The 24,530-nt window shown below is 60.9% G+C and overlaps 1 protein-coding gene and 2 long non-coding RNA genes across 4 annotated transcripts; 2 read left to right on the forward strand and 1 right to left on the reverse strand.

The window, feature by feature from the left end:
* Positions 1 to 962: 962 nt before the first annotated feature.
* SHH (sonic hedgehog signaling molecule) lies at positions 963 to 13,221 on the reverse strand. Of its 2 annotated transcripts, none has more exons than XM_043873456.1 (3): positions 12,505 to 13,221; positions 6,953 to 7,214; positions 963 to 4,329 (listed from the first exon to the last, which is right to left on the reverse strand). In XM_043873456.1, the coding sequence occupies exons 1-3, from the start codon at positions 12,811 to 12,813 to the stop codon at positions 3,530 to 3,532; spliced, it is 1,371 nt and encodes a 456-aa protein (XP_043729391.1). In that variant the 5' UTR covers positions 12,814 to 13,221; the 3' UTR covers positions 963 to 3,529. The 2 variants fall into 2 exon arrangements, with proteins under 2 accessions (XP_043729391.1, XP_043729392.1); XM_043873457.1 differs by lacking the exon at positions 12,505 to 13,221 and adding an exon at positions 12,336 to 12,472.
* Positions 11,625 to 12,765, forward strand: LOC122674863. The gene is made up of 3 exons (XR_006335068.1): positions 11,625 to 11,678; positions 11,766 to 11,800; positions 12,640 to 12,765. It is a non-coding gene; the product is annotated as an uncharacterized LOC122674863 (long non-coding RNA).
* A 6,615-nt stretch (positions 13,222 to 19,836) lies between the features above and the next one.
* LOC122674896 lies at positions 19,837 to 20,751 on the forward strand. The gene is made up of 3 exons (XR_006335075.1): positions 19,837 to 19,998; positions 20,111 to 20,211; positions 20,341 to 20,751. It is a non-coding gene; the product is annotated as an uncharacterized LOC122674896 (long non-coding RNA).
* The last annotated feature ends 3,779 nt before the right edge of the window (positions 20,752 to 24,530 follow it).

Genomic DNA, 24,530 nt, shown 5'->3' on the forward strand with positions numbered 1-24,530 from the left:
GCCCTCCTCCAGGGGATCTTCCCAGCCCAGGGATTGAACCCAGGTCTCCTGCATTTGCAGGCGGATTCTTTACTATCTGAGCCACCAGGGTTTCCATGCGAGTTCTGCAAAGACCCAGAGAGTACACATTTCAGGCTCTGGAGGCCGTGTGGCCTCCAAGGCAGCTTCTCGGCTGTGAGAGCCCTGGGCGGGAGAAGGCAGTAGGCAGAGGAATGAGCCAGGCGGGGGAGGTGCAGGGGACTGAGGGTCCAAGAGAAATTTACTGGTTGGAAACTGAGTTATGAATTTGATAGAATTTTCACATATGAAATAGCCTTCTTTAGCTGTTTTGTTTTCAACCACTTAACATGGAAAACTCCATCTCAGCTCCCCGGCTGCATGAAAACAGGCCGCTGGCCAGATTTGTCCCTGGGGCCGAGGCTGGCCGATAAGAAATCCTATGAAGGTCACTTCCTTGGGCCTCTCCACCCCCTTGAGTGGACTGTTCTTTCACAAGCATGGACTGGCCACTTCACTGCGTCACTGGGGAACCCAGCTCCTCCCCGCCACCCCTGCCCCGGGCCTGGAGCTGGCTCACGGGCAGGCACTGTGTTGATTTCTTGCCAAATCTTGCAGCCGGCCAGCATTCTTTGCATATCAGCCCACTCCATGCGGAGGTGATGCTGACAGCTAGGGGTCTCCACCAGGGGAGGAGGGGGCTGTCCCCCCAGCCCCCCGCTGGCAGCTTGCTCAGATGGATGGGCTCCGGCTTGGTCCCAGGGCCTGGCCCTCCCCTCCCTGGACGGATCTGCAGTGTGCGCTCTCCATGAGATGCTTTGTTTCATCTTTTGGGGACACCGTGGTGGAAAAACGCGTGAACCGCGGATGACAGGAGGGGACAGGGGTCCTCCCACAGAACAGACACGCACAGGGTCTCTGTGACTTCTTTAATTTTGCAAACAATCGAGCACAAAGACAAGAGGTTCAAGTACATTCTGATGCGCGTGTTGGATGAACAGACGTGCATTTAGCCACGAGGGAGGCAGGCGGTGAGACCACGCTCACCCTGGCAACCAACGGTCAGTCCCGTCCCCCCCGACCCCGAGAAGTGGGCCCTGGGCCGGCGTCAGGCTGCGCGGATCCTTGCCGGGTGCGGTGGAGGTGGAAAAGAGAATTCTCACCACGAAGCTAGGAAGGGCCTTGAAAGGTGGGACCCCTGAGGGGCGGGACCACCTCGTCCGGCCAGGAGGGGGCCTGACCTCTCTCTGACCGCTAAAGAGTCGGGGGTCGCCCAGGCCCGAGCCCACCGTGTTCCTGGTGCTCCCGGTTAACTGAACACTCAGACTTGAGCAGTCACCAGAGCAGAAACCTTGATTCAGCAGGGCTTGTAACCTGGCTGACCCCTGAGGAGACCAGGGAGAACCAGGGACCGCTCCTGCCTGGACAGCTAGCTCTGGCCCCAGCCCTGTCCATCGGGGCCCCGGCCTCCTGGAAAAGCCACACCTCACCAGGCCTGGAGCACAGAGGCCCCCGAGGGCCTCAGGAGCGGCTTCCCCAGACCTTGCCCTGGTGGGATGGAGGGGGGCCCAGGGCCATCAGCTTCAGGCCTGTGCCCTCGCCCCAGGCCGGCCTCCAAACACGTCACATCCGCTGAGAAGCCCGGAGGCCCACACACCTGTGCAAAGCCAGGCTTGCACAGGCACTGGGGCTCAGAGCGCCCAGCGTTACCGCGGTCTTCACTGAACGGAAGCCCCCAGACTGACCGGCCGGGGCAGCCAAGCAGCAGCCGTGGGGGCCTGGTCTGGCCCTGCTGGCGTGGGGCACGGGCCACTCATGGAAGGAGGGCTGTGACCTGGGGACAAAGGCCCTCACCTGGCACCACTCGAGACAGCTGGAGACACCGGCGTGGCCCGAGGACCCCAGCACCCCAAGGCTCTAAGGGTCTGCAGGCAAGGTGGGAAGGCCAGCATCCACACCAAGCAGGCGCGGAGCATGTGGGCAGTGCGTGGCCCTCTCCTTGGGGACCCTTCTCAAAAGGGCACCCCAGGACTTCAGAAAGCAGTGAAGGACCTTCTCCCTGCAAGGCCAGGGCGGTGCACCCCCAACCCGGGGCAACCGAGCTGGGGGAACAGAGTCAGCAACGGCGACACGGGGCCTGGGGAGGAAGCCCTGGGTGACCGAGCCCCTCGGCCGCGTTACCCTGGGGGCGGCGAGCGCTGAGCGGTACCCAGCCCCGCACCGCCATCCTCGGAGCAGAGCAACTGTCACACAATAAACACAAACAGAGCTGAGCTTTCTCCAGTGACCAAAACAAACAAGTCAATTTGGTTACCTGCTTTGGTTCCCTAAGCAAGTTGATTTGAACTCACAGTTTGAGCAAAACGTCTAAATACAATACTGGGAACTCCTGTTAGCACTAGGTTACCCAAATAAAGAAGCCAAAAAAAGCGAAGAAAAAGGGCTGCAACAGGAATTCTTAGTGATTATACACTAACCAGTCTGTGCGCGGCACATTTTATTTCTATAAAACTATTACAAAATATTCAAAAATACATTTTAGTAAATTTACAGCAGTTATTTCTCAACTTATTAATGCAAAAACATCCTTTGTTTTTCTCTGTACAAACTACAGGCTCCATTCTTGTGGGCTCATCACTATGTGCGCTTTTAAAAAATATTATTTTCTAATAAATTCTTTGAAGTTAAAAATAACAGAGTTCTTCCAGTTTGTCCAAGAAAAAAAAAAGTATGTGTGTGTGAGTGAGTGTGTAACAGTCTTGACTTCCAAGAATGTGGCCAAAATGGTGATGACAAAGCAAATATTAAACCCAGAAGACAATACAGGAGATGGCTGTGACATTGGAAGCTAGTTAAATTAAAATAATATATTTTCATATTTTACACTATTTCAAAAATGAAATGTAATTCAGTTAAGTATTGATCTCTCAAAAATCTAATTTACAATTCTGTGTATAAAAATATAATTTGTGGACCCCCATGAAGCATGTTTTAGTTTACATTTGCCGAAAAGCAGGAGCGTTGCAAAGGAGGAGTGGAGAGGACAGAATTCTGCTTTCTGAAAGTCAGGACGAGGGGCATGTAGAAAAATAGACTCTGAGCGGGTGGCTTGGCCTCACAAAATAATCTTTCCCCCGTGAGTACAGTTCACATGATAATAATAAATTATCCAAGAAACAAACTATTTAAGGCTCTTGAAGGTCCGGTTCATATTATTTTAAAACATCTATTCATACCAAACAAATAAATAGCCAGGAGAGGTGAAAAAAAAATAACCAAAATTAAAACAAGAATCAAAAAATTCAAAAAAATATATATATATAAACTAAAGACGACAGAATTTCTTGGGGTCTTTGATTCCTTATAGTCTACTTTGGACTGTCCTACTTTATTCTTATTCTTACTCTTATTATAATTAAAGTCTCATTGCGTGCGCTGTTTCCGTGTGTCCTTTGCGGTGTCCGGCCCCCCCACCCGCCCCGCCCCGCCCCGGCCCACCCCACCCCGGTGCCCTCCCCGGCCCCCGTGGCCTTCAGCTGGACTTGACCGCCATACCCAGCGGGTGCAAGGCCTCGCTGTCCAACAGCCAGGTGCCTATTTGGTAGAGCAGCTCCGAGTACCAGTGGATGCCCGCGGCGCCCGGCGCGTCGGCCGCCCCCGGCACGGGCGGGGGGACTCGGCCGCCGCCCCCGCCGTCGCCGGCCCCGCCGCGGTCCGTGCGCCCGGGCGCCAGCGCGGCCAGGAGCGCGTGCGCCAGGCGGTAGGGCGCGAAGGCCCCGTGCGCCCAGCTATGCTCCTCGATGACCGCGTAGCACGAGGCCAGCACCCGGTTGATGAGGATGGTCCCGTGTGCCGTGAGCGGTGCGTAGGCGCCCGCCGTCTCCTCGCGCAGCGTCACGCTGTGCACCGCGGCGGGCAGCAGCCGCCGGGCCCCGCCGCGCTCGGCCACCACGTACACGTGCTGGCCCGGCCGCACGCGGCTGGCGAAAAGCGCCCGGCGCCCTGGCGCGCCCCCGCCCGCCGCTGCCGCCGCCCCCTCGGGCGCCCCTGCGGCCGAGCCATTGTGCGGCGCCACAAAGAGCAGGTGCGCGGCGGTGAGCAGCAGGCGCTCGCGAGGCTCCCGCGTCTCGATGGCGTAGAAGACCTTCTTGGCGCCACGGTCGCGGTCCAGGAAGGTGAGGAAGTCGCTGTAGAGCAGCCGGCCCTCGTCGTCGGCCGCCAGCACGCGGTCCCCGGGCCGCAGGTCCTTCACCAGCTTGGTGCCGCCCTGCTCCAGATGCACCGTGGCCGAGCCCGGGAAGCAGCCGCCCGACTTGGCCGCCACCGAGTTCTCTGCGGGGGGAGGAGAGGCGAGACAAGGGGAGACGGGGAAGGGGGTGGCGGTGAGTCCCGAGAAGGAGGCTCCGGTGGAAAGCGTGAGGGGCGCGCGCTTGGCGTCCCGCGCGCCCAGGCCGGGGATGCCCGTGGCTCCGGGGCGGGGGTGGGGTGGGGTGGGGGAGACAGTCCGGCCTGGGCGCGCGCAGACCTCCCTCCCCCACCCCCATCCCGGAGGCCGATTTCAGATGCAGACGCATTCCTTAACGACTCTCTTAGGGCTGGACCGACGGTGCCAAAGGTCGGTTGGCGTCTCCGGCGGGAGGCCGCTTACCCTCCTTCCCTTCCGCCTCCCTCACCCCCACCGCCGGCTCCGCACACACCCAACCTCGCCGCGAATTCACAGGGTATTTGCTCTCCACTTGGAGTCCTCAGGAAGCCTCCTCGAGCTCCCCCGCGCGCCGGGGCGCACCCTCCTTCCCTCCCGCCTCGGCGCGGGGCGCCGCGCCCCTGCCTTCGTGCGCTCCGCACTCAGGCCGCGCGGCTGGCACCCTGGGCCGCCCACCCCAGCGCCCAGCGGGGTTGAGGTCAGGGGGCTTGGGGTTGGCCGGCCGGTGTGTGTTGGGGGGGGAGGGAGTGTAGTGAAAAATAGCTGTAGTAGTTGTAGCAACTGGACAAACATTCCAGAGCTTTGGCCGAGGTGTGAAAACCCGGAGCTGTGTGGATTTTCTAATTAAAATCCAATAAAGGGCTCGCCATTGTCATTGTGATTTCTGCACCAAACGGGAGGCGCTCTTGGAAGAGGGGACCCTTCCATCCCTCCCCCCGCCCCCCCACTTTCTCTGCGCGGGCCGCCCCCTCCCTGTTTGCTCAGGTGCAACGCCCCTCCCCCCGCCCCCCGGCGATTCACACGCGGGCCCTCCAGAGGCCCGGGCCTCACAAGCACTATTTGCACAGCCAGGCCTCTCTTGCAAGCACTTAAGATGTGTATTTGAATTTTAAATGGCGGGGCCTGCTCCGCGCTCGGGAAGCCCCGGTTTCTCAAGGCCCCTTGACTACCGGCTTTCTCCGGCCTCCGTCGCTCTCTGAGGCTCACTGTCCCCGGGACAATAATCCCGGGGAGCCGGGCGGCGCGCGGGGGGCCGGGGAGGAGGGGCGGGACGGCCCCCCGTCTTCTTTGCATTCCAATCTCCGGGATCAGGCTTTTGGCAAATAGAGATCGCCAGAAAGAATCTTCCTGCTGGAATTACTGAGGGTATTTAATCTTCTCATCGTTTTCTCGGGCATGAAGTGTAGGGGCCGGCCTTTGGAGGCCCGCCGCAGCCGCCCGCAAGGCGCCCGGGACTCAGGCGAGCCCGAGTCGTCGAGTCGCACGACCCTGCCTGACACGCACCGCCCCGCGCCCGGCCCGCGTGCGCGGAATGCCAATGAGCGGCTCTGCTGCGCGCCTCGGCCCCGTGCCCCCGCCAGGGTCCCGGGTCGGACGACCGCTGCTCATTTGCGCAGAGACCTCGAGGGACCACCCCCCACCTACCCCAGCCCCGCCAGGGGGTACCCCGCGGAACGGGGTGGCCGGGAGGGGGCCGCGCGCCGCGCCTCTGTTTGGGAGCCCCGCGCAGGGGCGGGGGTGGGGGGCGTGCCTTGGCGCCCTCCAGGGGCTGAGACCCTTCCTCGGGCTATAAACCCAGACCTTCTGCCCACCCGTCCACACCTTGTGTGCCAAGAAGCCATCATTTTTCTGTCCTCCAAAGTGTGTCGACACTTCGCAAGTGTTTTTCCTCCTAACGTGCTAGTAAAACACAGGTTAGGGGACAAACGCAAACCCAGGGGCGGGGGAGACGGAGCTCTTCCGACACCCATTGTGGACTGCTCTGCTGAAGGCGCCAGCTTCTGCAGGGAGGTGGCGGGACCGCCCGGCCGAGTCGGGGCCTGCGCCCGCACGCGCGCCTGCCTCCGGAGCTGTTCCTCGCCCGCAACAGCGAGTGGCGTTGCAGGCCCAGGGAAGCGGCCTCGCGGCGCAGGGCGGCCCGGCTGGTTCCCAGGGAGGACGGGCGCTCCGGGCTGGCGCCCTCCAGATGTTGGAAGCCGTAACTACTGGCTTTGTGACCGGCCGCCGGGCCTCATCCCCCAGACCGGGTGAGCCCAGTTAGCTTAGGCTCCGGCGGGGCGGGGAGGGGACAGGGTTTCCACCCGGGGCGGCTCCTCCCGCGCAGGGAGGCGGGGGCGGAGTGGGGAGTGGTTCCTTCTTAAGCCCTCCCGAGACAAAGGCTCCGGGCCAGAGCTGGCTCTCTGGGCTGGGCTGCCTCTTTCACCAGGAAAGTCGCCCCCACCCCGCCCCACCACCCCCAATCTTTCCTCCCGGTCTCCTGCCACCTGCACTGGGGGCTCCGGAAACCGGGCTGGAGGGAGGCCCGGGAAGCCAGATGCCCTCTGCATCTGGACTCCGAGGACATGGGCCTCTGCAGCCTCCAAGGTGGCCATGGCGAAGGGCCATCCCCCGCAAACAGCAGTCAGCCCCCAGGGCCCTCCCTGCCCGTCCCCCACCCATCTTCCTCCGGCCTTGGAGTCAGCCTGTGGGGTGGCGAGCTGGAGGTGGGCGGGAGGGGGGTGTGCTGCCGGCAGGGGCCGGCCGGCCCCTCACCTGCTTTCACGGAGCAGTGGATGTGCGCCTTGGACTCGTAGTAGACCCAGTCGAAGCCGGCCTCCACGGCCAGGCGCGCCAGCATGCCGTACTTGCTGCGGTCGCGGTCCGAGGTGGTGATGTCCACGGCGCGGCCCTCGTAGTGCAGCGACTCCTCCGAGTGGTGGCCGTCCTCATCCCAGCCCTCAGTCACCCGCAGCTTCACGCCCGGCCATTGGTTCATCACGGAGATGGCTAAGGCGTTCAGCTTGTCCTTGCACCTCTGTGGGGAGAAGGGGGCACCCCATGGGACGTTAGCATCCAGGCCTGCCAGCCACTCCCACCGCGGGCCACCCTATGCCTTTCTACCCTACGCCACCCCTGCCCCTGTGGGCTGTTCAGCCCAGCCCCCCAAGATGCAGACTGTGCAGAGGAGGAGGGAGACAAGGCCTGGGCCGGGGCGAGGGCACTTGGGTAGGAGAGGTCCTGGCATTTGTGGGATGTCAGAGACAACCTGGGGACTTTCTCTGCATCTGAAACAGCAGAGGCCCGATCGTGGCGGAGAAGCAGATGAAATTTCTCGGCAACAAGTCAACTGCGTTTCTGGATGATGGCTGCGGCCCGCACCCTGCGCCAGGGTGCCCTCCAGCCCTGCCCCCTCCTGCTTGGCCGCATCCCCAGCACCTGTGCGAGGCTCCGCCCCTCTCCCTGGACAAACCCCTCATCTGGAGGCCGCAGAGAGGCCCGGGGTACAACTGTGCTGCAAAAAGAAAAATACACTGTCTACTTCTCAAAGAATTAAAAGCCTTGCCTTATCTCTGTGCCCTGGCTCCTGCCCTAAGCCTATCTGGGGCGAGACTTAAGCCAAAGGTAGAGAGGTAGGTGGGACGCTGATAGCGACTCGAGGGGCGGGGGAGCCGGGAGTGAAAGGCAACCAGGTGAGTTATAATTTTCTATAAGGCCAGGGCCGGATGGCAAACATTCTTTATCTGGACAGCCGCATTCCTTTTCCCCATGGAACTCTTTTTTCCCCCAGCTTTTCTGCGGTCTGATTGTGACTCTTGTTTTCCTTAACCTGTTCCCTTCCCCCCTCTTGTTTTCTTGGCCGGCTCAGAATGGTGTCCTGCAAGTTTGAAGAGCAAACTTAAGAGCTGGAGGAGGGGTGGGGAGGGGAGGGGACGGGTGGGGAGGGGTGCGGTGGGGTGGGGTAGGGGGATCGGGGATGGGGGGTGGGGAGAGGGGAGGGGGATGGGGGGTGGGGAGAGGGGAGGGGGATGGGGGGTGGGGAGAGGGGAGGGGGATGGGGATGGGGGAGGGGGGTGGGGATGGGGGAGGGGGTAGGAGGGTGAGCTGGAGAGGCCCCCCGGGGGCCTCTGAGCCCTTGCCTTGGGGAGCCTCCTTCTGGAAACTGCCCTTGGGGTCCCCCCTCCTCCCCACAAGGAAGCTGCCTTCCTTGTGGAGTAAAGAAACAGTGAATAGGCGGGACTCGAGCCAGGGCAAAGTTGTGGGAGTTCCCTCGGGATTCTTGGGTCCCATTCAGATAAGGATGCGGAGAGCGCCTTGGATCACGTGTGCGTTGCTGTGGACAGTAACTCACTGGACTGTTGCACCGCGGCTGCTGGGTGTGGGACTGCAAAAAGGGGGAGTGGTGACCAAGTCAGGATGGGGGCTTCCCCCAAAGAGGCAGACTCGAGGGGGAGGTAGGTGACAACTCCAAGCTGACTTCTGCAGAGGGCGGGGCTGACCTCCAGCGGGGACCCCGGTAACCGAGATGACACGACGCCCCCCGCCAGGACTCTGATTATGGCTGGCTGGGGTGGGGGGGCTCGTCCTACGGAGTCGGGGGGTGGTTGCCGAGGGCTCTGGCAAGGGCTGCTGCCGCATTTTAAGGGGACGTGACCGATTGCGCAACAGGAAAAGTCTTGTGTATTTGGCAGCAATAAATACCAGTCTATGGTTGTAGGGTTAAACATACAACAAATGTGTGTTGGGGGTGGGGGGTGGTGGTGCGGGCAAAGGACTAGGGGGCGGCCCTGGTAACAGGTCAGCGCTTGCAGGTTTCTGGGCCCGCCAACAGTTTTCTTAAAAAAAAAAAAAAAAGTCGGAAGGACAGAGTTTGAGTGAGGTCATCTCGAGGATTGAATGCGTTTTACATGAAAATCAATCAGTAAACCAGAGGCAGTTTCGAGCCGGGATGTGGAACGCGCTGCGCAGGCGCACACCACGACGCGCACACGCAGACACTCGCCTCCCGAGCCCCCATGGCACCCCGGCTCCCTGCTTTCGGGGGGCAGGCGGAGCTTTTTGATGGCTTCCTCCGGGGCCGCTGGCGAGGGGGAGGGCCGGCTGGGGAGCACCTGTACCGGACCCCGCCTTCTGAGCTGCGCCACCCGGGCAGGCGATGGAGAAGCCGGGCGAGGAGCCCCGGGGCCGCGCCAAGGCAGGCCCGAGTCGGCGCCCCGCGCCCCACGCGCGCTCCCCCTGCTCGGCCGGGCGCCGGGAGCGGGGGGGCCTCGGCCCCGCGGCTGCAGGACGCTCCGCGCCCCGGCCGGGCGGGGTCGTCGCAGGCAGAGCCGGGAAGGCTGGGCTGGTGATCAATTCACTGGGTCGTGTGCCACGAATCAAGCCCGCCTCTGTGCAGCCACCGTGAAGCCCGGCGGGGCCGGCGGGCCCGGCTTTGTGTCGGCGGAAGGCCGAGCTGTTCCCCACGCCTGGGCTCCCGCCGCCTCCCTCGTCTGCGCAGCCGCTCCGCGCCCCGGGGAGCCGAGCGGGGGCTGTCGCCGCCGACGGGCTTCCCCGGCGCGGGGGAGGGGTGCCCCAACTTCACAAGGGTCTCCCCCCCAAGTCCCGCACGCGCCTCTCTCCACGCCTCCGCCCCCACTGCAGAAAACCAAGCCCCTCCCGTGGAACCCACCGCGGAGCGCCGCTCCCCGGGGGCCGCCACGCACTCCCCGGAAGCCTGACTGTCCCCACCGCAGCCCCCGGCCGGCCCCCGGCGGCCCCCTGCCCCCTCGGAGCCCCCGGCACCCGCGGCCGGCCTGCGGGGAGAGCGTGTCGGTCTGCGCTTCCCCCTCCCCGCCTCGAGTTAATATTAACAGGAGCGCCTGCGTTCCTGAACTGCTCTCAAAGTTCCACTGGGGACGATCTCGCCATGGTTGAGGGACTTGGGCGGCAGTCCCATTAGAGAGACAGGGACGCAGAGAGACGGGGGAGGAGGGACACGCACCTGAGAACAGTCTGGGCGGTTATCTTAAGTGGGGGGCCCGCGGGGCGCAGGTGCCCGCTCCCCCCCTTCGCCGGCCCTGCCCTCCCCGCCCAGGTCTCCCGCCTCCCGCGCTTTAACTCTTAGCACCGGGGGGCGCGGGAAGGACGCGGTGGCGTAGAGCAAGGGGGCACCTCTCAGGCCGCCCCCCGGCCAGCCTCCCCATTTTCAGGGGGCGTTGGGGGGGGTCCCGGCTACGATCCTGGCCCGCCTTGCCCCACCCCGCCCCCTCGCCGGCTGCCCCTCCCCCCTCCTTTTGTGTTGGGAACGGGAATAGCCACTGCCCAAGGAAAAAAAGTATTTGTTTTCGTTTCGTTCGTCTGAGGGAAGTTGACAGAAGGTCAGAAGTTCAAATGCTGCCAGCGCACACGGCGGCCGGAGCGGCCCGGCGTCGGGCCGCGCGGCCGTGGGTCCCGGCGGGGCCTGCCAGGGGCGGCGAGGGGCCCGGCGGGGGGCTCGGCCGGGCGCCCTGGCCCGCGAGGCGCCCCCGCCCGGGAACCGGCCTGCCCCCTCCCCCCCTGCCCCCTCCGGCACGCTCGGTGCCGCCCCCGCCAGCCCGGCCGTCGGAGCGCCGCCGGGAGCCCTTGGCCGAGCCCGCGCTCGGGCGCGTGGAGGGGCCGGCGGGAGGCCGCTGTTCAGCCCCGCGCGCACTGAAACCCGAGCCGCGGGATCGATAACCCGGGAGTAAGTGGAGCCGGGATGCGTCTGCCCGGGTGCGCGGCTCCGCGCGCTCGGCCCGGGTGGCGGGGCGGCGAGGCCCGCGGCCCCGGCAGGGTGCGGGCCGGGGACCCCGCGCCCTCCCGCTCCGGCCCCGCGCGGAGCGCGGCGCACGCCGAGCCCTCCGGCTCGGGGACCTCCGGCGCCCCCGCCCCCGCCGCTTTCTCCGGGCTCGCGCCCCGCTCCCCCGGCTCCGAGGGATCCCGGGTAGGCCCCTTCCGTCCTGCGGGGGTCGAGCGTGAGCCGGGGGTCGGAGCCCGGCACGCGCCGGGCCCCCCGCGGCCTGCGCAGAGTTAACTGCGGCTCTCGCCGCTCCCGGCACCGGCGCGCGCGTCCGCACTCGCGGGCCAGATTTAAGGTGGTCGGGAGCAGATGCGAGCGAGCCGGGGAGAAGGACCTTCTCCGCCCCCGCTCCCTCTTCGCCCCCTGCCCGTCCGCGGAAGCCCGCTGCCCCGCCGGGCCCTCGCTCTGCTCGGCTCCGCCGCAAGGCCCGGCAGCGGGCCGGGGAGCGCCGCGGCCCCGGAGGCGGCTCCCGGGTCGCTCCCGCCCCCAGCCTCCCCCGCACCAGCGGCCCGCCAGCGCCGCTCCGTCAGCGGCGGTGCGCTCCTGGCCCTAAAGGTAGGACTTGAATATTTTAATAGGGCAATAAAAAGGATGTTGACCTATATTCCTCAGGAAATCCATTTCTAGCTTCAGTCCTACGTGCGTGGAGTTGGCGGAAAGTCTCCCACTGGCGGGGAGATGGGCAGTCAGGAGTCTTCAGCGGAGGTAGGGAGGGCGAGAGGAATGCGTGTTTCGCTTTGGTTCGTCTCTCCAGCCCCCTCCCGCTGATACCGAGTCTCTCCTAATTCCTAGGCAAGCAGGTTGAAAACTAGCGTGATGCAATGCCAGTAAGTTCTAAGTCCCTCCCCTCAAGTACCGCGGGCTCGGGAGAATCAGAGGGCATCCTTAAAGAAATATCGATACAGTCACACTCGGGTGGGCACAACCGCCCGCGACCGAGTGGCGGTGGAAGCTCTGTGATCCGGGCAGGGGCCAGCCCGGCGGCCTCTGGACCCCCACCCTTTGTCAGCACTGCCTGTGGAGGGGCTTTGGAGGGGGGGCGGCGTGCGACAGAGTGGGGTAGTGGTGGGAAAAGGAAAGCACAGAGGAGAAAGGAAAGCGGGAAGCGCAGAGGCTGCACCTGCCCGGTGACCCGGACACCCCTTGACGTTGCCCCCTGGCCTCCTCCCTCGGTGCCCACTTCCAACTTGGAAAGGACAGATGACCCCAAAGGGAAGGTCTCCCCAAGTTTCCAGCCAAAGCCAGGCAGGATGGAAAGGCCATCCCAGCAGGATGCATGCGGTCAGGGGCTCCCGTGGACCGCATCTCCTGGCGTCCTTACCCCCCACCCCCACCCTCAACTTGTCCATCTGGACCCTTCACCTCCATTCCCCTCCAGGAAGAGGAAGGCACCCGGAGGCCCGGCAGGTGGGTGGGGAAGGAGCGGGCAAAATCGCCTTTCTACCTGCTTGAAGAGCAAACAGACCCAACTGCATGGTTACACATAACCCCTTGAAAGCAACACATTCCACGCCCCGCGCTGGGTTTCTACCTGAGTCATCAGCCGGTCCGCTCCAGTGTTTTCCTCATCCTTAAATATGATGTCGGGGTTGTAATTGGGGGTGAGTTCCTTAAATCGCTCTGAGTTTCTGGTGATCTTCCCCTCGTATCTTCCACTGGCCCCTAGGGTCTTCTCGGCCACGTTGGGGATAAACTGCTTGTAGGCTAAAGGGGTCAGCTTTTTGGGGTTCCGCCTCTTGCCAAATCCCCTGCCGGGTCCGCACGCCAGCCCCGAGCACATCAACAGCGAGGAGACCAGCAGCACCAGGAGACATCTCGCCAGCAGCAGCATCTCGTCCATGGAGCCCGGGGACCTGGCGGCCGGCCGGCGCAGGTCCGAGTGCGCGAGGGTGCGGGTGTGCGAGTGTGCGCGCTCTGCCTCCCTCGCTCCGGCTGGCTGCTGGCGCCCGCGCGCCCTGCCTCGCTCTTTCTTTTCCTATATAACCTTGCCCGCCGCCGCCGCTGCGGGGGACTCGCCACCGATCCGCACCCAGACGGGGGCTGGGACGGCAGGCTGCTGGCCGCTGATAACGGAACGCATCGGAGTTGGGGCTCAAGACAGCCGGCAGAAGACAAAAAGAGTCTGATTTTAAATGGTAGCAAGCCTGAGAGCTTGTGCGAGAGGCTGTCTTCAGTACTATATTATAGCTGGCAGGGCGGATCTGATTGGCCGAAGCCGCACAAGCTTGTCTTCTGATGTTTAACCCTAAAAAAGACTCATTTTTTTTCCCCCTCTGTTGCTGCTATGGCTTTATTTTTACCTGAAGGCTTCTAGTTAAGAGAGGAAAACATCTTCACCGAGACAAAGGTGAGAGGGAGGGAGGAGGCAGGCAGATGAGGATAACCTCAGTTACCCCTGCCCTGCACACACCTCCCGTTCCCCCTTCCCTTTCTCCAGAATGGTAGATGCTTCAGTTAAAACCAACTTAAGTTTTTAAAGGACAATCTAGACTCAGCGTCCCCCACCCCCAGGCTTCCATCACCAAACAAACAGTCTCTCAAATGTTTGTTGGGCAGAGCTGCCCAGGTCTTATTTAAATGTTTTCCCAGGGACTTTATCATGCAGGCCAGGTCTCCCTGCAGTTGAAAGACAGTGGGGGGGGGGGGGGTCCTATGCTCCTCCTGAAGGTTCCAGTCACTATAACTGGTCAGGACGCACAACACACGCCATGTGGTGCTATTTGAGGAGCTTCTGACACCTTAGAACAACTTGAACCTGCTGCTCTTTACTGTGATTCAGTTAATGCATTATTTTTAACGTCCTGAAAGTAGAATGGAGACGCGCTCAGGGGCTGGTGCAGAGTGAGCTTCGGGGATGGGCCGGCCGGCTGGGCCCTAGTGGGTCTGGGGGGCTGCACCCCAGCTCAGAGCAGCGGGCGGTGCTGGTGCCTGCGTGGTGGGCGGAGGCCCACTGTGCTGGGGGCGGGGGGCAGCGGGGAGTGGGCAAGGCTGTGCACACACCGCCCCCACGATTGCATCGATCGGAGCAAAGTGCAGGCCAGAGATGAGGTGAATGTGGAATTCAGGCTCCTTGCACATCATGCCGAGCTGGCTTTCCCTGGAGTGGGTCACAGTCCTTGTGCCCCAGGGGTTGCAGCCTGAGGTGGGGCAGGGCGCTGGGGGCACACCGTCCTGGTCAGAAAGGGGCGTCCAGGAGCGGGCTTAGTGCTCAGGGCCAGCAATGCTGGAGCTCCCAGGTCCTGCATTTAAGGAACAAACTCAAAGTCTTATTTCAACCAGAAAAAGAAAAGCAAAGATCCCCCCACCCCTTTTGCAGAATATGTCCTCCTTCTGGGCCCTGCCCTATTGCTCAGACACAGTAACTGCTCCGGAGTGGGGTGGGGGGCGGGGCTGTCCACGTGGAGGGGACGGAGCGAGGCCTGGGGTTCACTCTGTGCAGTTAAGAGCTGTCGCTGGGCCCAATCCATGGTCTGGGTGAGCTCCACGCAGACACGCTTTTCTGGGGGCAGCGTGGAAGGGGAGCGTCGTCAGGGTCTGCAGTGGGGCACCCTCGCAGAAGCCCAGCATCACCAAGGCTCTGCCGTCCAGGAGCCCCTCCCGCTCCCCATGTTGGTCTATGATTCGTGGGGCGCCAACCTGACTTCCTCAAGGCCTCCCAGTGGGGCAGGAGCAGGAGGGTCACACTGGCCTGGGCCCCGGAGGCCGGTCTGCTCGGGGCGGTCGCCTCGTGCAGCTCAGCGTGGTCATGACACGGCTGGAGGTGGGGGCTTGTCATCAAGCCCCTGGGCCCTGGGGACACTCTGGCCTCCTGACCGTCCTCCCCCGGACATGAGTGGCGCCTCCCTCCAGCCCCTTCCCTCCTCTCCCCTTTCCCTCTCCTAGAAAGGCAAGAGGGCTGCAGCACTGGGTCTCAGACCCCACAGCCCGAAACCCAGGACCCATGTAGCCACCACGTGAGCAGGGATGCTCCCCCAGCATCCCACCAGGACCCCAGGCCGGCCAGGCACCAGAGCGAGGCTGGCACTTGGGGAACCAAAGCCCGAGTGCTTCAGCTGCAGAGGGCTCGGAGACCTGAGGCCTCGGGGAGCGGGCACTTGGCCCCTCACTCCCAGGAGGTGGAAGGTCCCTTCCTCCTGCCCCAACGGTGCGGGGGTGGGCGGGGGTGGGGGGTCAGGCTGAGGCCAACCGTGCCTGCCAGCCCCGGACACCCTGAGAGCCTGCCAGGGTTGCCTGCCCAGAGACTGGCCGATCCTCAGGAATGAAAAAGCGATAGGCCGTCCACCCACCACTGATGCCTGAATTCCAAGGACCTGCTCCCTGTCGTGGCGGGGGTGGTGGTGGTGGGGAATCAGGACAGAAAGCCACTGCAGCTTGCGTCTCTCGCCCTAGAAACGAGGGCATCGGCCGAGCGCCCCGAGATGCTGAGGTCTCACCCTCCCCCTGCGTCCCCGGCCTTTCATCCCACCCCTCCCCACCTCCCAGACACCAGACACGGGCGTCTTCCACCTCCAGACGCCAGATGGCTCCCTCTCTTTGCCGTTATCCTCCAGACGGCCGGGCCCCTCCCCCGTGCGGGCCGGAGGTTCCAAGCCCCAGCCCCTGCCGGCGCTGACCCGGCCTCCCAGGTAACCCTGAGGGGCCCTTGCTGACCCGTCTGGGCCCTGCCCTCCTTTCCCGCGGTCCTCTCCTTCCTCCCTCCGCCCCGCCCCCCTCCCCGCAGCCTCCCATCCTCCCATCCCTCGCCAGCATCCTTGCTGAGGACAGGTGGCTGCCCGGTTCCTGCCCCCGCTCCCAGGAGGCGCCTCCGGGCCGGGCCCCCGCCGCCCCGCCGGCCCCCGCCGCTAGATGGCCCCGTCAGTCTGCCTACAGGCTCCGCTCTGCCCGTGTAGGAGCCGCGTGCCTCCCGGGTCGGGAGGCCCCCCCGCAAGCGGGGCTAGACGGCGTGGTCTTTAGTTTACGCGATCGCCCCTTCCCTTTTCCGGTTTGGCTGGGCCCTGCCCCTGGAGCTCTGGCCTCCCCATCAGAGCGGCCGTGCCACACCTCTGCAGGGGCTGTCTGGACCACGGATCCTACCTCCTTCCTCCGCGTATCCCCCACTCTGACTTCTTTTCCCCGATCATACTGGTACTCAGTCTCTTTCCATCCAATCATCCAGTTTCAATTGCTTTCGCATTTTTGTTCCAGTTTTGGCAAATTGACTCTCTGCTGTTCCAGTTCTCCTAGGGATTGCTGGCCAGGCCCCGCTCGGGATGCTGGAGGGATGCGCCCTTCACCACTGCAGGCCTCACCCTGTGTTCCCTGCCCGACGACCCTGGAGCTGGGGCAAGGACCCCCGGCCTCCTGAGCTGCCCAGGGAGGGCCTTACTGGCCCCAGTGGGAGCCCCCTCCCAGGTCAGCAGCAGCTACCGCTGCCCTTCATCCGTGTGCCTGTCATGCTGTGGCTGAGAGGCGGGCAGGGCTGCGAGGAACTGGGGAGGAGGACCCCGGCCCTGGCACGCTGGCATGAAGGGCTAGCGGGGCGATGCTGTCTGCACGGGTTGGCACTTGCACGGCCGTGTCTCCCGGCATTCAGAGTGGAGAGAGGGCCCTGCCCGGGGGTGGGCACAGGCCTGGGGGGCGGACCCGTTTTTCCCCAGGCCTCGGTCCATCTCTGAAGCAGGAGCAGAGATGACAGTGAGCTCCCCGACCCCCCACCCCCAGGACCTGTGATCTGCTCTGATACTTTGGGGGAGGGAGCTGGAGGGCCGTGTGTCTCTCCCGGGAATAGGGGATGAGCCCAGAACCAGAGCCGACTGGCCAGTGGGTCCTGGAGCGGGGTTTAGAGTGGCCCGGGTCAGGGTGGGCGCCCTGGACGAGGGCACCCGTCCAGGGAGTGGAGGCTCGGGGACACGTCCGGCTGCTCCTGCCGTCTCCCGGTCGGGGGTGAGGGGGGCGCTGTCCACCCCCGCTGGTGCTGTTGCTTTGGAGGAGGACGGCTGCGACCCTTCCTGGCAGCCAGCAGGGCACTTACGTCATCTGGGCAACTTCTGCCCAAACGTTTTCTTTTAGATGGAAAGGGATGCGGTGCTGACACGCAGAAACCCTGAGGCCGTCATGCCCCTCCCGGAGTGGAGGGAGCACAGAGACCCCGGGGGTGGGCTGGGGTGGGGAGCACGGCATCTGCTGGCAGCTTTCCGCCGGGTCCCAGCAGCCTGGGCAGCTCTGCTGCTCCAGGTCTGCCCTCCTCTGCCCCCTCTCTCTTGACCGATCACTGACCGCTTGTGACCCCTGGAGAATGGTGGTCTTCAAGCCTGCGATTCTGTGTTGACCTCGGCCAGCAGTTGGTCTAGGGTGGAGCCTGGGAGCCAACCCCCTCCGCTACTCTGAACCCCCCACCCCCGCTGGCTCCCTAGGTGTGCAGCTTTGACACCCTGGCGCCACCCCCCACCCCCACCCCCCCCCCCCGCAGGGAGGCACCAGTGGGTCCGGCTGGCCTCCCAGGAGCCTTTCAGCTCTGCCGGGCACCAGTCCTGCGTGGAGTTGAGGTGGGGGCCCTCGGGGTCCCGCTTGGCCAGTCACTCCTCCTGGACCCCCAAATTCCCCCCCCCCACAAAGAGTGTCCCCCTCCTTTGTTGCCTTGAAAGGGGGTCATGCCGCTTCCTCCTTTTTTAAAGATGCTTTTTGACGTGGACCACTTTTAAAGTCTTTATTGAATTTGTTGCAATATTGTTTCTCTCTTCTGTTTTGTCTTTTTGGCCCGGAGGTATGTGGATCTTAGCTCCCTGACTGGGGATTGAACTTGTACCACCTGCATTGGAAGGGGAAGTCCTAACTCCTGGGCCACCGGGGACGTCCTGCCTCATCCCTCTTAAGGTGCCCAGGCAAGACCCAGAAACACAGAGGCATTGGGAGGAGGGGGCTGGGAGGCGGGGGCTGGAGTGGCAGGAGGTGGGAGACAGAGCAGAAGGGGAAACTGAGGCGTGAACACACACTCGGGCTTCACATCATTAGCACAGGCCCTGGAACCTTAGCAGCTCATCTACCTAGCGCTTAGGAGGCGGTGTTGAAAAGAATGCCTGGGAGGGTTGCTGGTGGCTCTGGCCGGGGGGTGAGGAGTTTCCTGGGGAGACTGAGGCCACACCCCAGGGGGAGGCCCTGTGGGGCGGGATCCAGAAGGGAGGCATGCTGTGGATGCAGGAGGCTCTTTCCCTGGGGGGCCCGTGGCCCCTCGCCTGTGGGGGAATACGGCACAGGGCCCTTGCTCACAGCGGCGCTCTCCTTGTGTTTGCCCAGCATCTCACCCAGAGAGCGCCGTGTGGGGAGAAGTTAAATCTCCCCTGTAACTTTGGGTATTCATATTTGCTCATTCATTGTCTATTATACATTTTCATTGTGCTTGGATGATATTCAGTTAATCAAGGCACAGGACCCTATCAAGCAGGCACCATTTGCAGCTGAGTAAAATGAGGTGCAGAGAGCGGCAGAAGGATGTGGCAGAGGGTGGCCCTGCCCTGAGGCACGCTCACAGCCTCTGCTGGGCTGGGGCCAGCACTCACGAGCTGCAGGTGACTCTGCCCAAGGCCACTTGGCAGTGAGAGGTCAGCGTGGACCAGACTGACCTCCATCTCCAAGCTCCGGGTTCTGCACTCCTGAGTCCCAGGAGAGACACCCAGCAAGGCTGTGTTTCCAGGGTGTCCATGAGGCTGGCCCCTGAGGTGTGGACAGAAGCGGGGGTTTCAGGTTAGGTGCACTCAAGGACACTGTTTCTATGAATCCTTGAATTATTGATCACTCACGTGACTGTGGAAAAGAACACAGCACAGCATGAAAGAAACCTTTAAAAGTAAGAGCAGTCTTCCCTGGCCGGCCTCTCCAAGCGATGTCTCTGTTTTAGAACGTGGGCCCTTCACTTGGAGGGGCCAGCTGCTAGTTGGGAATGACAGATTTGTAGACGCAGGACTTCCCACCTTACCTGCAGCTCCTCTGTTATTGTTACTCAGTGTTCTGTTCACCAGTGACAACATGTGGGTCTCCAGGGCCTTTGATCAGGCCCGTCAGAGAGGGAGCAGCACCCGCGTTGCGTGTTATCCATCTGCAAGATGGAGAGCAGAGGCGGTCGGATGCACGCCCACCGTCACTCGCTGGGATGCTGAGCCTTCCTTCCTCCTTGCCAGATCTCAAAATTTGCTTATTCCAAATTTATTTTTCCAACAGATGATTGGCTTAAAGCAGCTTATGTGATACGCAGATCCAGGCAGACGACGAGATTCTCTGGAGCTGAGTGAGCCGGGTCCTCCTGTGTCCTATCTCCACAGGGGCAGGGTCGCATGATGTCGGGCAGGACAGACCGTCTGGAAGTCTCACCGACTGCCTTTTGCCTCTTGGTCCCTGAGCATGTTTATTTTCGCACCATTCTGCCCTCTCTTGGTTGTCTTGTTGTGGGTGAGCTCCCCCAGGCTGCAGTGACCAGGCGCCACGAGAGGCTTAAGACAACGGAGTACGTTGCTTCATAGTCTGGAGGCCAGACCTGCAGGGCCGTGTTCCCCGAGGTGCCAGGGAGGGGAGTCTCCCAGCCGTCCGCTCAGCCTCCGGCATTGTGTCTTATGGTCTGTGGATGCTTCACACCTGGCCATCTCCTCCATGCACATCTGTGTGTCTCTCCTCTTAAAGCGACGCCAGTCTCTGGCTTAGGGCTTACCCCCTGCCAGTGTGGCCTCGTCTTCCCTAATTCCACCTGCAGAGAACCTAACTCCCCCTAAGGCCCCGTTCACAGGTATTGGGCTGGTCTTGTTGCTGTTCAGTCGCTCAGTCGTGTCCGACTCTTTGTGACCCCATGGAAGGCAGCACGCCAGGCCTCCCTGTCCATCACCATCTCCTGGACTTTGCTCAGACTCATGTCCATGGAGTCAGCGATGCCCTCCAACCATCTCGTCCTCTGTCGCCCCCTTCTCCTCTTGGACGTGACTTTTTGGCCCCCGCTGAGCCCACCAAAGTTGGATTAAGTGTTGGGTCTTCAGCGAGAGGCCAGATTGTCTCCGCCCCGCAGGTGAGCTCCTGGTCAGGACCGCCTGGGACCCAGTTTCCTCCTGGGGTGAGCGGAGGCAGCCAGGACCCTGGAGCTGCAAGTTGTGCGTTGTTGTCTCTTGTTTGTGGGGCAGAAGCCGCATCGCAGACGGCGCTCTGCCTGCGTCTGCAGTATCGCGCCAGCTCCCCGTGTGCGCACACGTGATTGCAAATCTCGATGGAGCTGCTGTCACAGGTGAGGATCCCTCCTGAGAGCCAGTACCCGATCTGGGCACTCCATCCCACCCCCCACCCCAAAGAAAAGCTGCAGCCCACGGTAGCGGAGTCTTTAGTCACAAACATCTCTTTCGATGAACTTAGACAGGCTGATTCCAGGTTTCTTGCTCTCCCGCGTTTCCGTCCGCCGCCCTTGGGTCTTGCATGCCATCCTTGCCAGATCCACGGTCAGCCCGTGACTGGGCCCGGGAACGTCTCCATCACTTGCCCTCTCTGCTCCACCTCCACCTTTGGGGCCAGCTGCAGCCTCTCGCCTTCCATGGAGTCTGTCCATCTCCCCGTATCTGCATTGCGACCTGTGGACCCCAGAGCTCGGCGTGTCCCGCCCTCAGCGTCGAGCTGATGGCCTCTGTGTCGCTGCTTACAGAATCTTTGCCTTCAGGGGGTGGTTGTTTGCCTTTCGTCACTGTGGAGCTATTTGTATCCTCAACACGTTCGCTAATTTCCAGAAGAGCCTTCAGGGTGTGAGACTTATTCATCTCTGTTTAAGTCCAGCAGCTTCTGCTCAGAAGATGCTCAATAAATATTTGTCAATTGACAGATGTTTCTTATTAATTAGCCAGTTCGACTGGTGATGTGCTGTGAGATGCACTCTGGTGGACGCTGCTTAAAAAGTAACCCAAGAAGGCAAAGCGAGCAAATAGCAACAATGGAAATCTCCAGGTTAGGTCAGAGTCAGGGTACTCCCTCCGGCTGCAGAGGACCCTGGGGGCCTCAGTCTTGCCTCGCTGTGATCACAGAGGGGCCGCAGGGTGGTGGGTCTCCTCCTGTTCCCACACGTGGAGCCCCAGGTCCTGACCACAGCAGCCGCAGGGCCTCAGAGCGCGGCCCAAGTCAGGCCCGGTCTCTGTGGCCCACAGGACTGAGCCGGGGCGGGATCCCCGTCTGTGAAACGAGACGAACGTCTGGGGGCAGGGCTCGCTGGGCCGGTGACCGGTGCCTGGCAGCGCCTGGCCCGGCATGGGCAAAGAGCTGAACAAGAGCGGTTTCGCATAGAGTGAGGGACACGGCCGCTCGATTCTCGTTTTGGGGAACTGGGCCTCAAGCAACCCCACCTTTTTTCACCAGAGTGGGTCTATGCCGGGACACTTCTTTAGTCTGATGAAAGGGACACTGGAGCCAACTGAGAATTTAAATAACATTCTTGCCTTCGAGGCTCCTGCTTCTCACCCTGCAGCTGTCCCTCAGTCTCAACACCATCTGGGCCCCTGGCCGCGTCCACGCAGGGTGTCTGGGAGGGCCCAAAGGGGCCTCAGAGGGCCGTCCCAGGGGAGGATGTGAGCCTCGCAGCGACGCTCTGAGATCGGGGCGGATGCCAGACAGGACACCAGAGTCACTCGCTCAGCCTCTGACTTGGCCCAGGCTCTTCAGCTCAGGTGTGGAATGAGCTTGCGCTCGTGGCCCTGGATGCTACCTTTTCCACGTAAAGCTCGTGCGGCTGGCGTGTCTGGGGCCCGCTGAGCTCGGAACGACTTCCTTTTCCACGTAGGGAGTGTTCCCTCATTTTCTGGGCTGACTCCCGCCCGCGGGGTCTGGGATGTCCCTTCCAGCATCTCATCCAGGGGAAGGGAGACTCCTGATTGGCGTGTCCCCTTGAGCGCTCCACGCTGTTTCCATGGAGGGGAAGGCAGGGAAGGCCTGGGGGAGGTGGGCCAGGGGTGGGGGTGGGGGTGGTGCGGAGAGGGTGGGATGCCAAGAGAAACCCGGAGGCATGAGATCAAGTCAAACTCAACAGTGCTCCTCTGGGCCTTTTCAGTGTGAGGACGGCTCACCCAGAGTACACAAACCGACAGACTGCATCCCAGCTCTCCCTGTTTGAGCAGCGCCCAGACAAAGCCTGCCCTCCGGAGCCCTCCCTCGGGCCGGCCCCGTCCGCCATGGTAACCGCTGACTCCCTGGCCCTGGGAGCCAGCCAAGTATGTGCCCGACTGCCCTGGATTCCCTCACTTCTTCCCCATCGGCGGACGGCATTGGGTGTTGTGTACGTGTGTTCTTTCTTGCCCTGATGTATTTATGCCCTAATTTTCTCGTGCTTTGTTTGGGGCAGGATGGATGGGGTGGGAGGCCGTGGAGTGGCCAGGGGAATCTTTTGTATCAGACTGGCCAAGAATGTGTGCCCCTTGGGTTCTTAAAAGGCCATTGCCAAGAAGCTGGGTGAGCCAGTGTTCTGCAGGACGCATGTCTTGATGCGCTCGGAGGTGACGTAGCACTTCACGCCAGTGTGATCACGTGGCATCTTGATTCCGCTATTAAGGAAGAAGTAGGTAAAAAGGCCACGGACACCTTAGGCAACAGTTGTTCAAAGGAGGCAGTAAAACGTGTCATTAGGCAAATCCAATAAGGCGTGGCGGCAGCTTTCAGCCATCCAGCCACATATCACCTCTGTAATTCACTCTGTGTTTCAATGAGGTCCGTCTTTTTGTAATTTTCTGTTAAAATGAAAGCCACGGCAGAAACACGATTCATTTTTAAACCTGTAACTCAGAGTGTTCAGACAGGCACAGTGAGGTTTCTTCTGGGCGAGGAGGATGGGATCTTTCAAGGACAAGCCTGGAATTCTGTTAGCTTCAAGTTCACAGACCTGCGTCCAGAGGAATCCTGAGTCTTAACAGTCTCTCTTCCCACTGAATGTCAGGTAGCTCCGTCCCTTTAACAATTATACAGTTTTGTCCAAATCTGCTATAACAGGACAACTAATCTATCGGTCACCTTTCTCTGCAGAAATAATCAATTCTAATCAGTAATTGCTTTTGGGCAATAGTTCAATTCTGCTGTCATCTTTTGGCTCATGGCATCCTAGCATCATCTGAATAGCTCTAAGGGCAAGAATACATTTCACGATGACGGTGTTCAAGGCCAGACAGTATTTATTCCTGTGCTTGACTATTAGGTTGATATGCAGTGCATGCGTCCACGTTTCATTCTCCAGTTCCACCGGGCAGAGATGTGCGTAGGAGTCTGTGTCTTCAGAATGTCAAACATCTGAGTCTCTGGGAGAGGTCATCTTTTCTTAGTTTTCGGAGAGATATTTGGTGCCAGGTGGACACAACCTGGGATTATTGAAGTGGATTTTCTGGGGAAGCTTTTATAAGATCTTAGATTCAGCATAGGAGGAGGGAATGGCGTTAAGTCAGAGGTGAACCAGGAATCTTATGCAAACAGTTTTCAAACCCCGACCCACATCCCTGTGGCTGAGTCATGCTGGAAGGGTGGAAGCCAGTGCTGGCAGGTTTGGCCGTGATCAGCAACTGGAGGACCTCGGTCCCCGCCTCTGTGACCCACCCCCGGAACTTTAACTTCCACATCCTCCCAGAGCTGAGCCCCCTCCCTTCCCTGGCCTAAGTGAGTCTTACTAGTAAGTTTGGCCTGTTAGATTACTCATTTATGGGATTTTCTGTGGTTTAACTTGGGCTTCCATGATAGCTCAGTTGGTAAAGAATTTGCCTGCAACGCAGGAGACCCTGGTTCAATTTCTGGGTCAGGAAGATCCCCTGGAGAGGGGATAGACTACCTATTTCAGTATTTTTGGGTTTCCCTTGTGGCTCAGCTGGTAAAGAATCTGCCTGCAATGTGGGAGACCTGGGTTGGGAAGATTCCCCTGGAGAAGGGAAAGGCTACCCACTCCAGTATTCTGGCCTGGAGAATTCCTTGGGGTTGCAAACAGTCGGACACGACTGAGTCACTTTCACAACTTGGCTTTATAATTTCCCCAACTGGAGGTTTAAATATTTAGTATGTCTTATTTACTCAATAATATAGTCCTTGAGAAGTTGAGTTAAAAGGGGGCGTATCTGTTCCTGTCTGTCCTCTTAGGTTGTTGGTGGGGGTGGAGCTTGTCGATGACTGATGCCTTCAGAGCAGAGTGAACTTAAACCAGCTGTGACTGCCACCTACTCCTCAGGGACTTTAAAAATTGTGACCATTTTCTCGAGTCTTTTCTCTCTCTCTAGTATAGGTTTTGTAGGAGAAAAACACAGAATTTGCTCCTGGTGCAAAGTTTTCCAAGATATATGTTATAAACAAATAAAAATCCTATTGAAATATTTATAAATCTAAACAACCCCAGAAGCCACACACACAATTAAGCCTTTCAACCTTCTATTCTGAAAGCCAGATAAATCATCATTCAGAGAGTGAAGATGAAAAATCAAAACACACACAGAGTGCTCAGACAGCTGCCATAAAAGAAGGCTCGGAATGCGGTCGAGAAAATTACCTTCGTTTCTGAGCCATACACGGTCCACAGACATCCCAGGAAATCTTTGAGTTTCTGACTCA

This window comes from Cervus elaphus, chromosome 18 (genome assembly GCF_910594005.1).
Source record: "Cervus elaphus chromosome 18, mCerEla1.1, whole genome shotgun sequence".
Taxonomy (NCBI): domain Eukaryota; kingdom Metazoa; phylum Chordata; class Mammalia; order Artiodactyla; family Cervidae; genus Cervus; species Cervus elaphus.

Excerpts from the sequence above, each read along its gene's own strand:
- SHH (XM_043873456.1), bottom strand. The coding sequence starts at position 12,813 with ATGGACGAGATGCTGCTGCTGGCGAGATGTCTCCTGGTGCTGCTGGTC. Across the intron at positions 7,215-12,504 it reads CGGACCGGCTGATGACTCAG|AGGTGCAAGGACAAGCTGAA; the intron begins GTAGAAACCCAG and ends TTCTCCCCACAG. Across the intron at positions 4,330-6,952 it reads CCACTGCTCCGTGAAAGCAG|AGAACTCGGTGGCGGCCAAG; the intron begins GTGAGGGGCCGG and ends CTCCCCCCGCAG.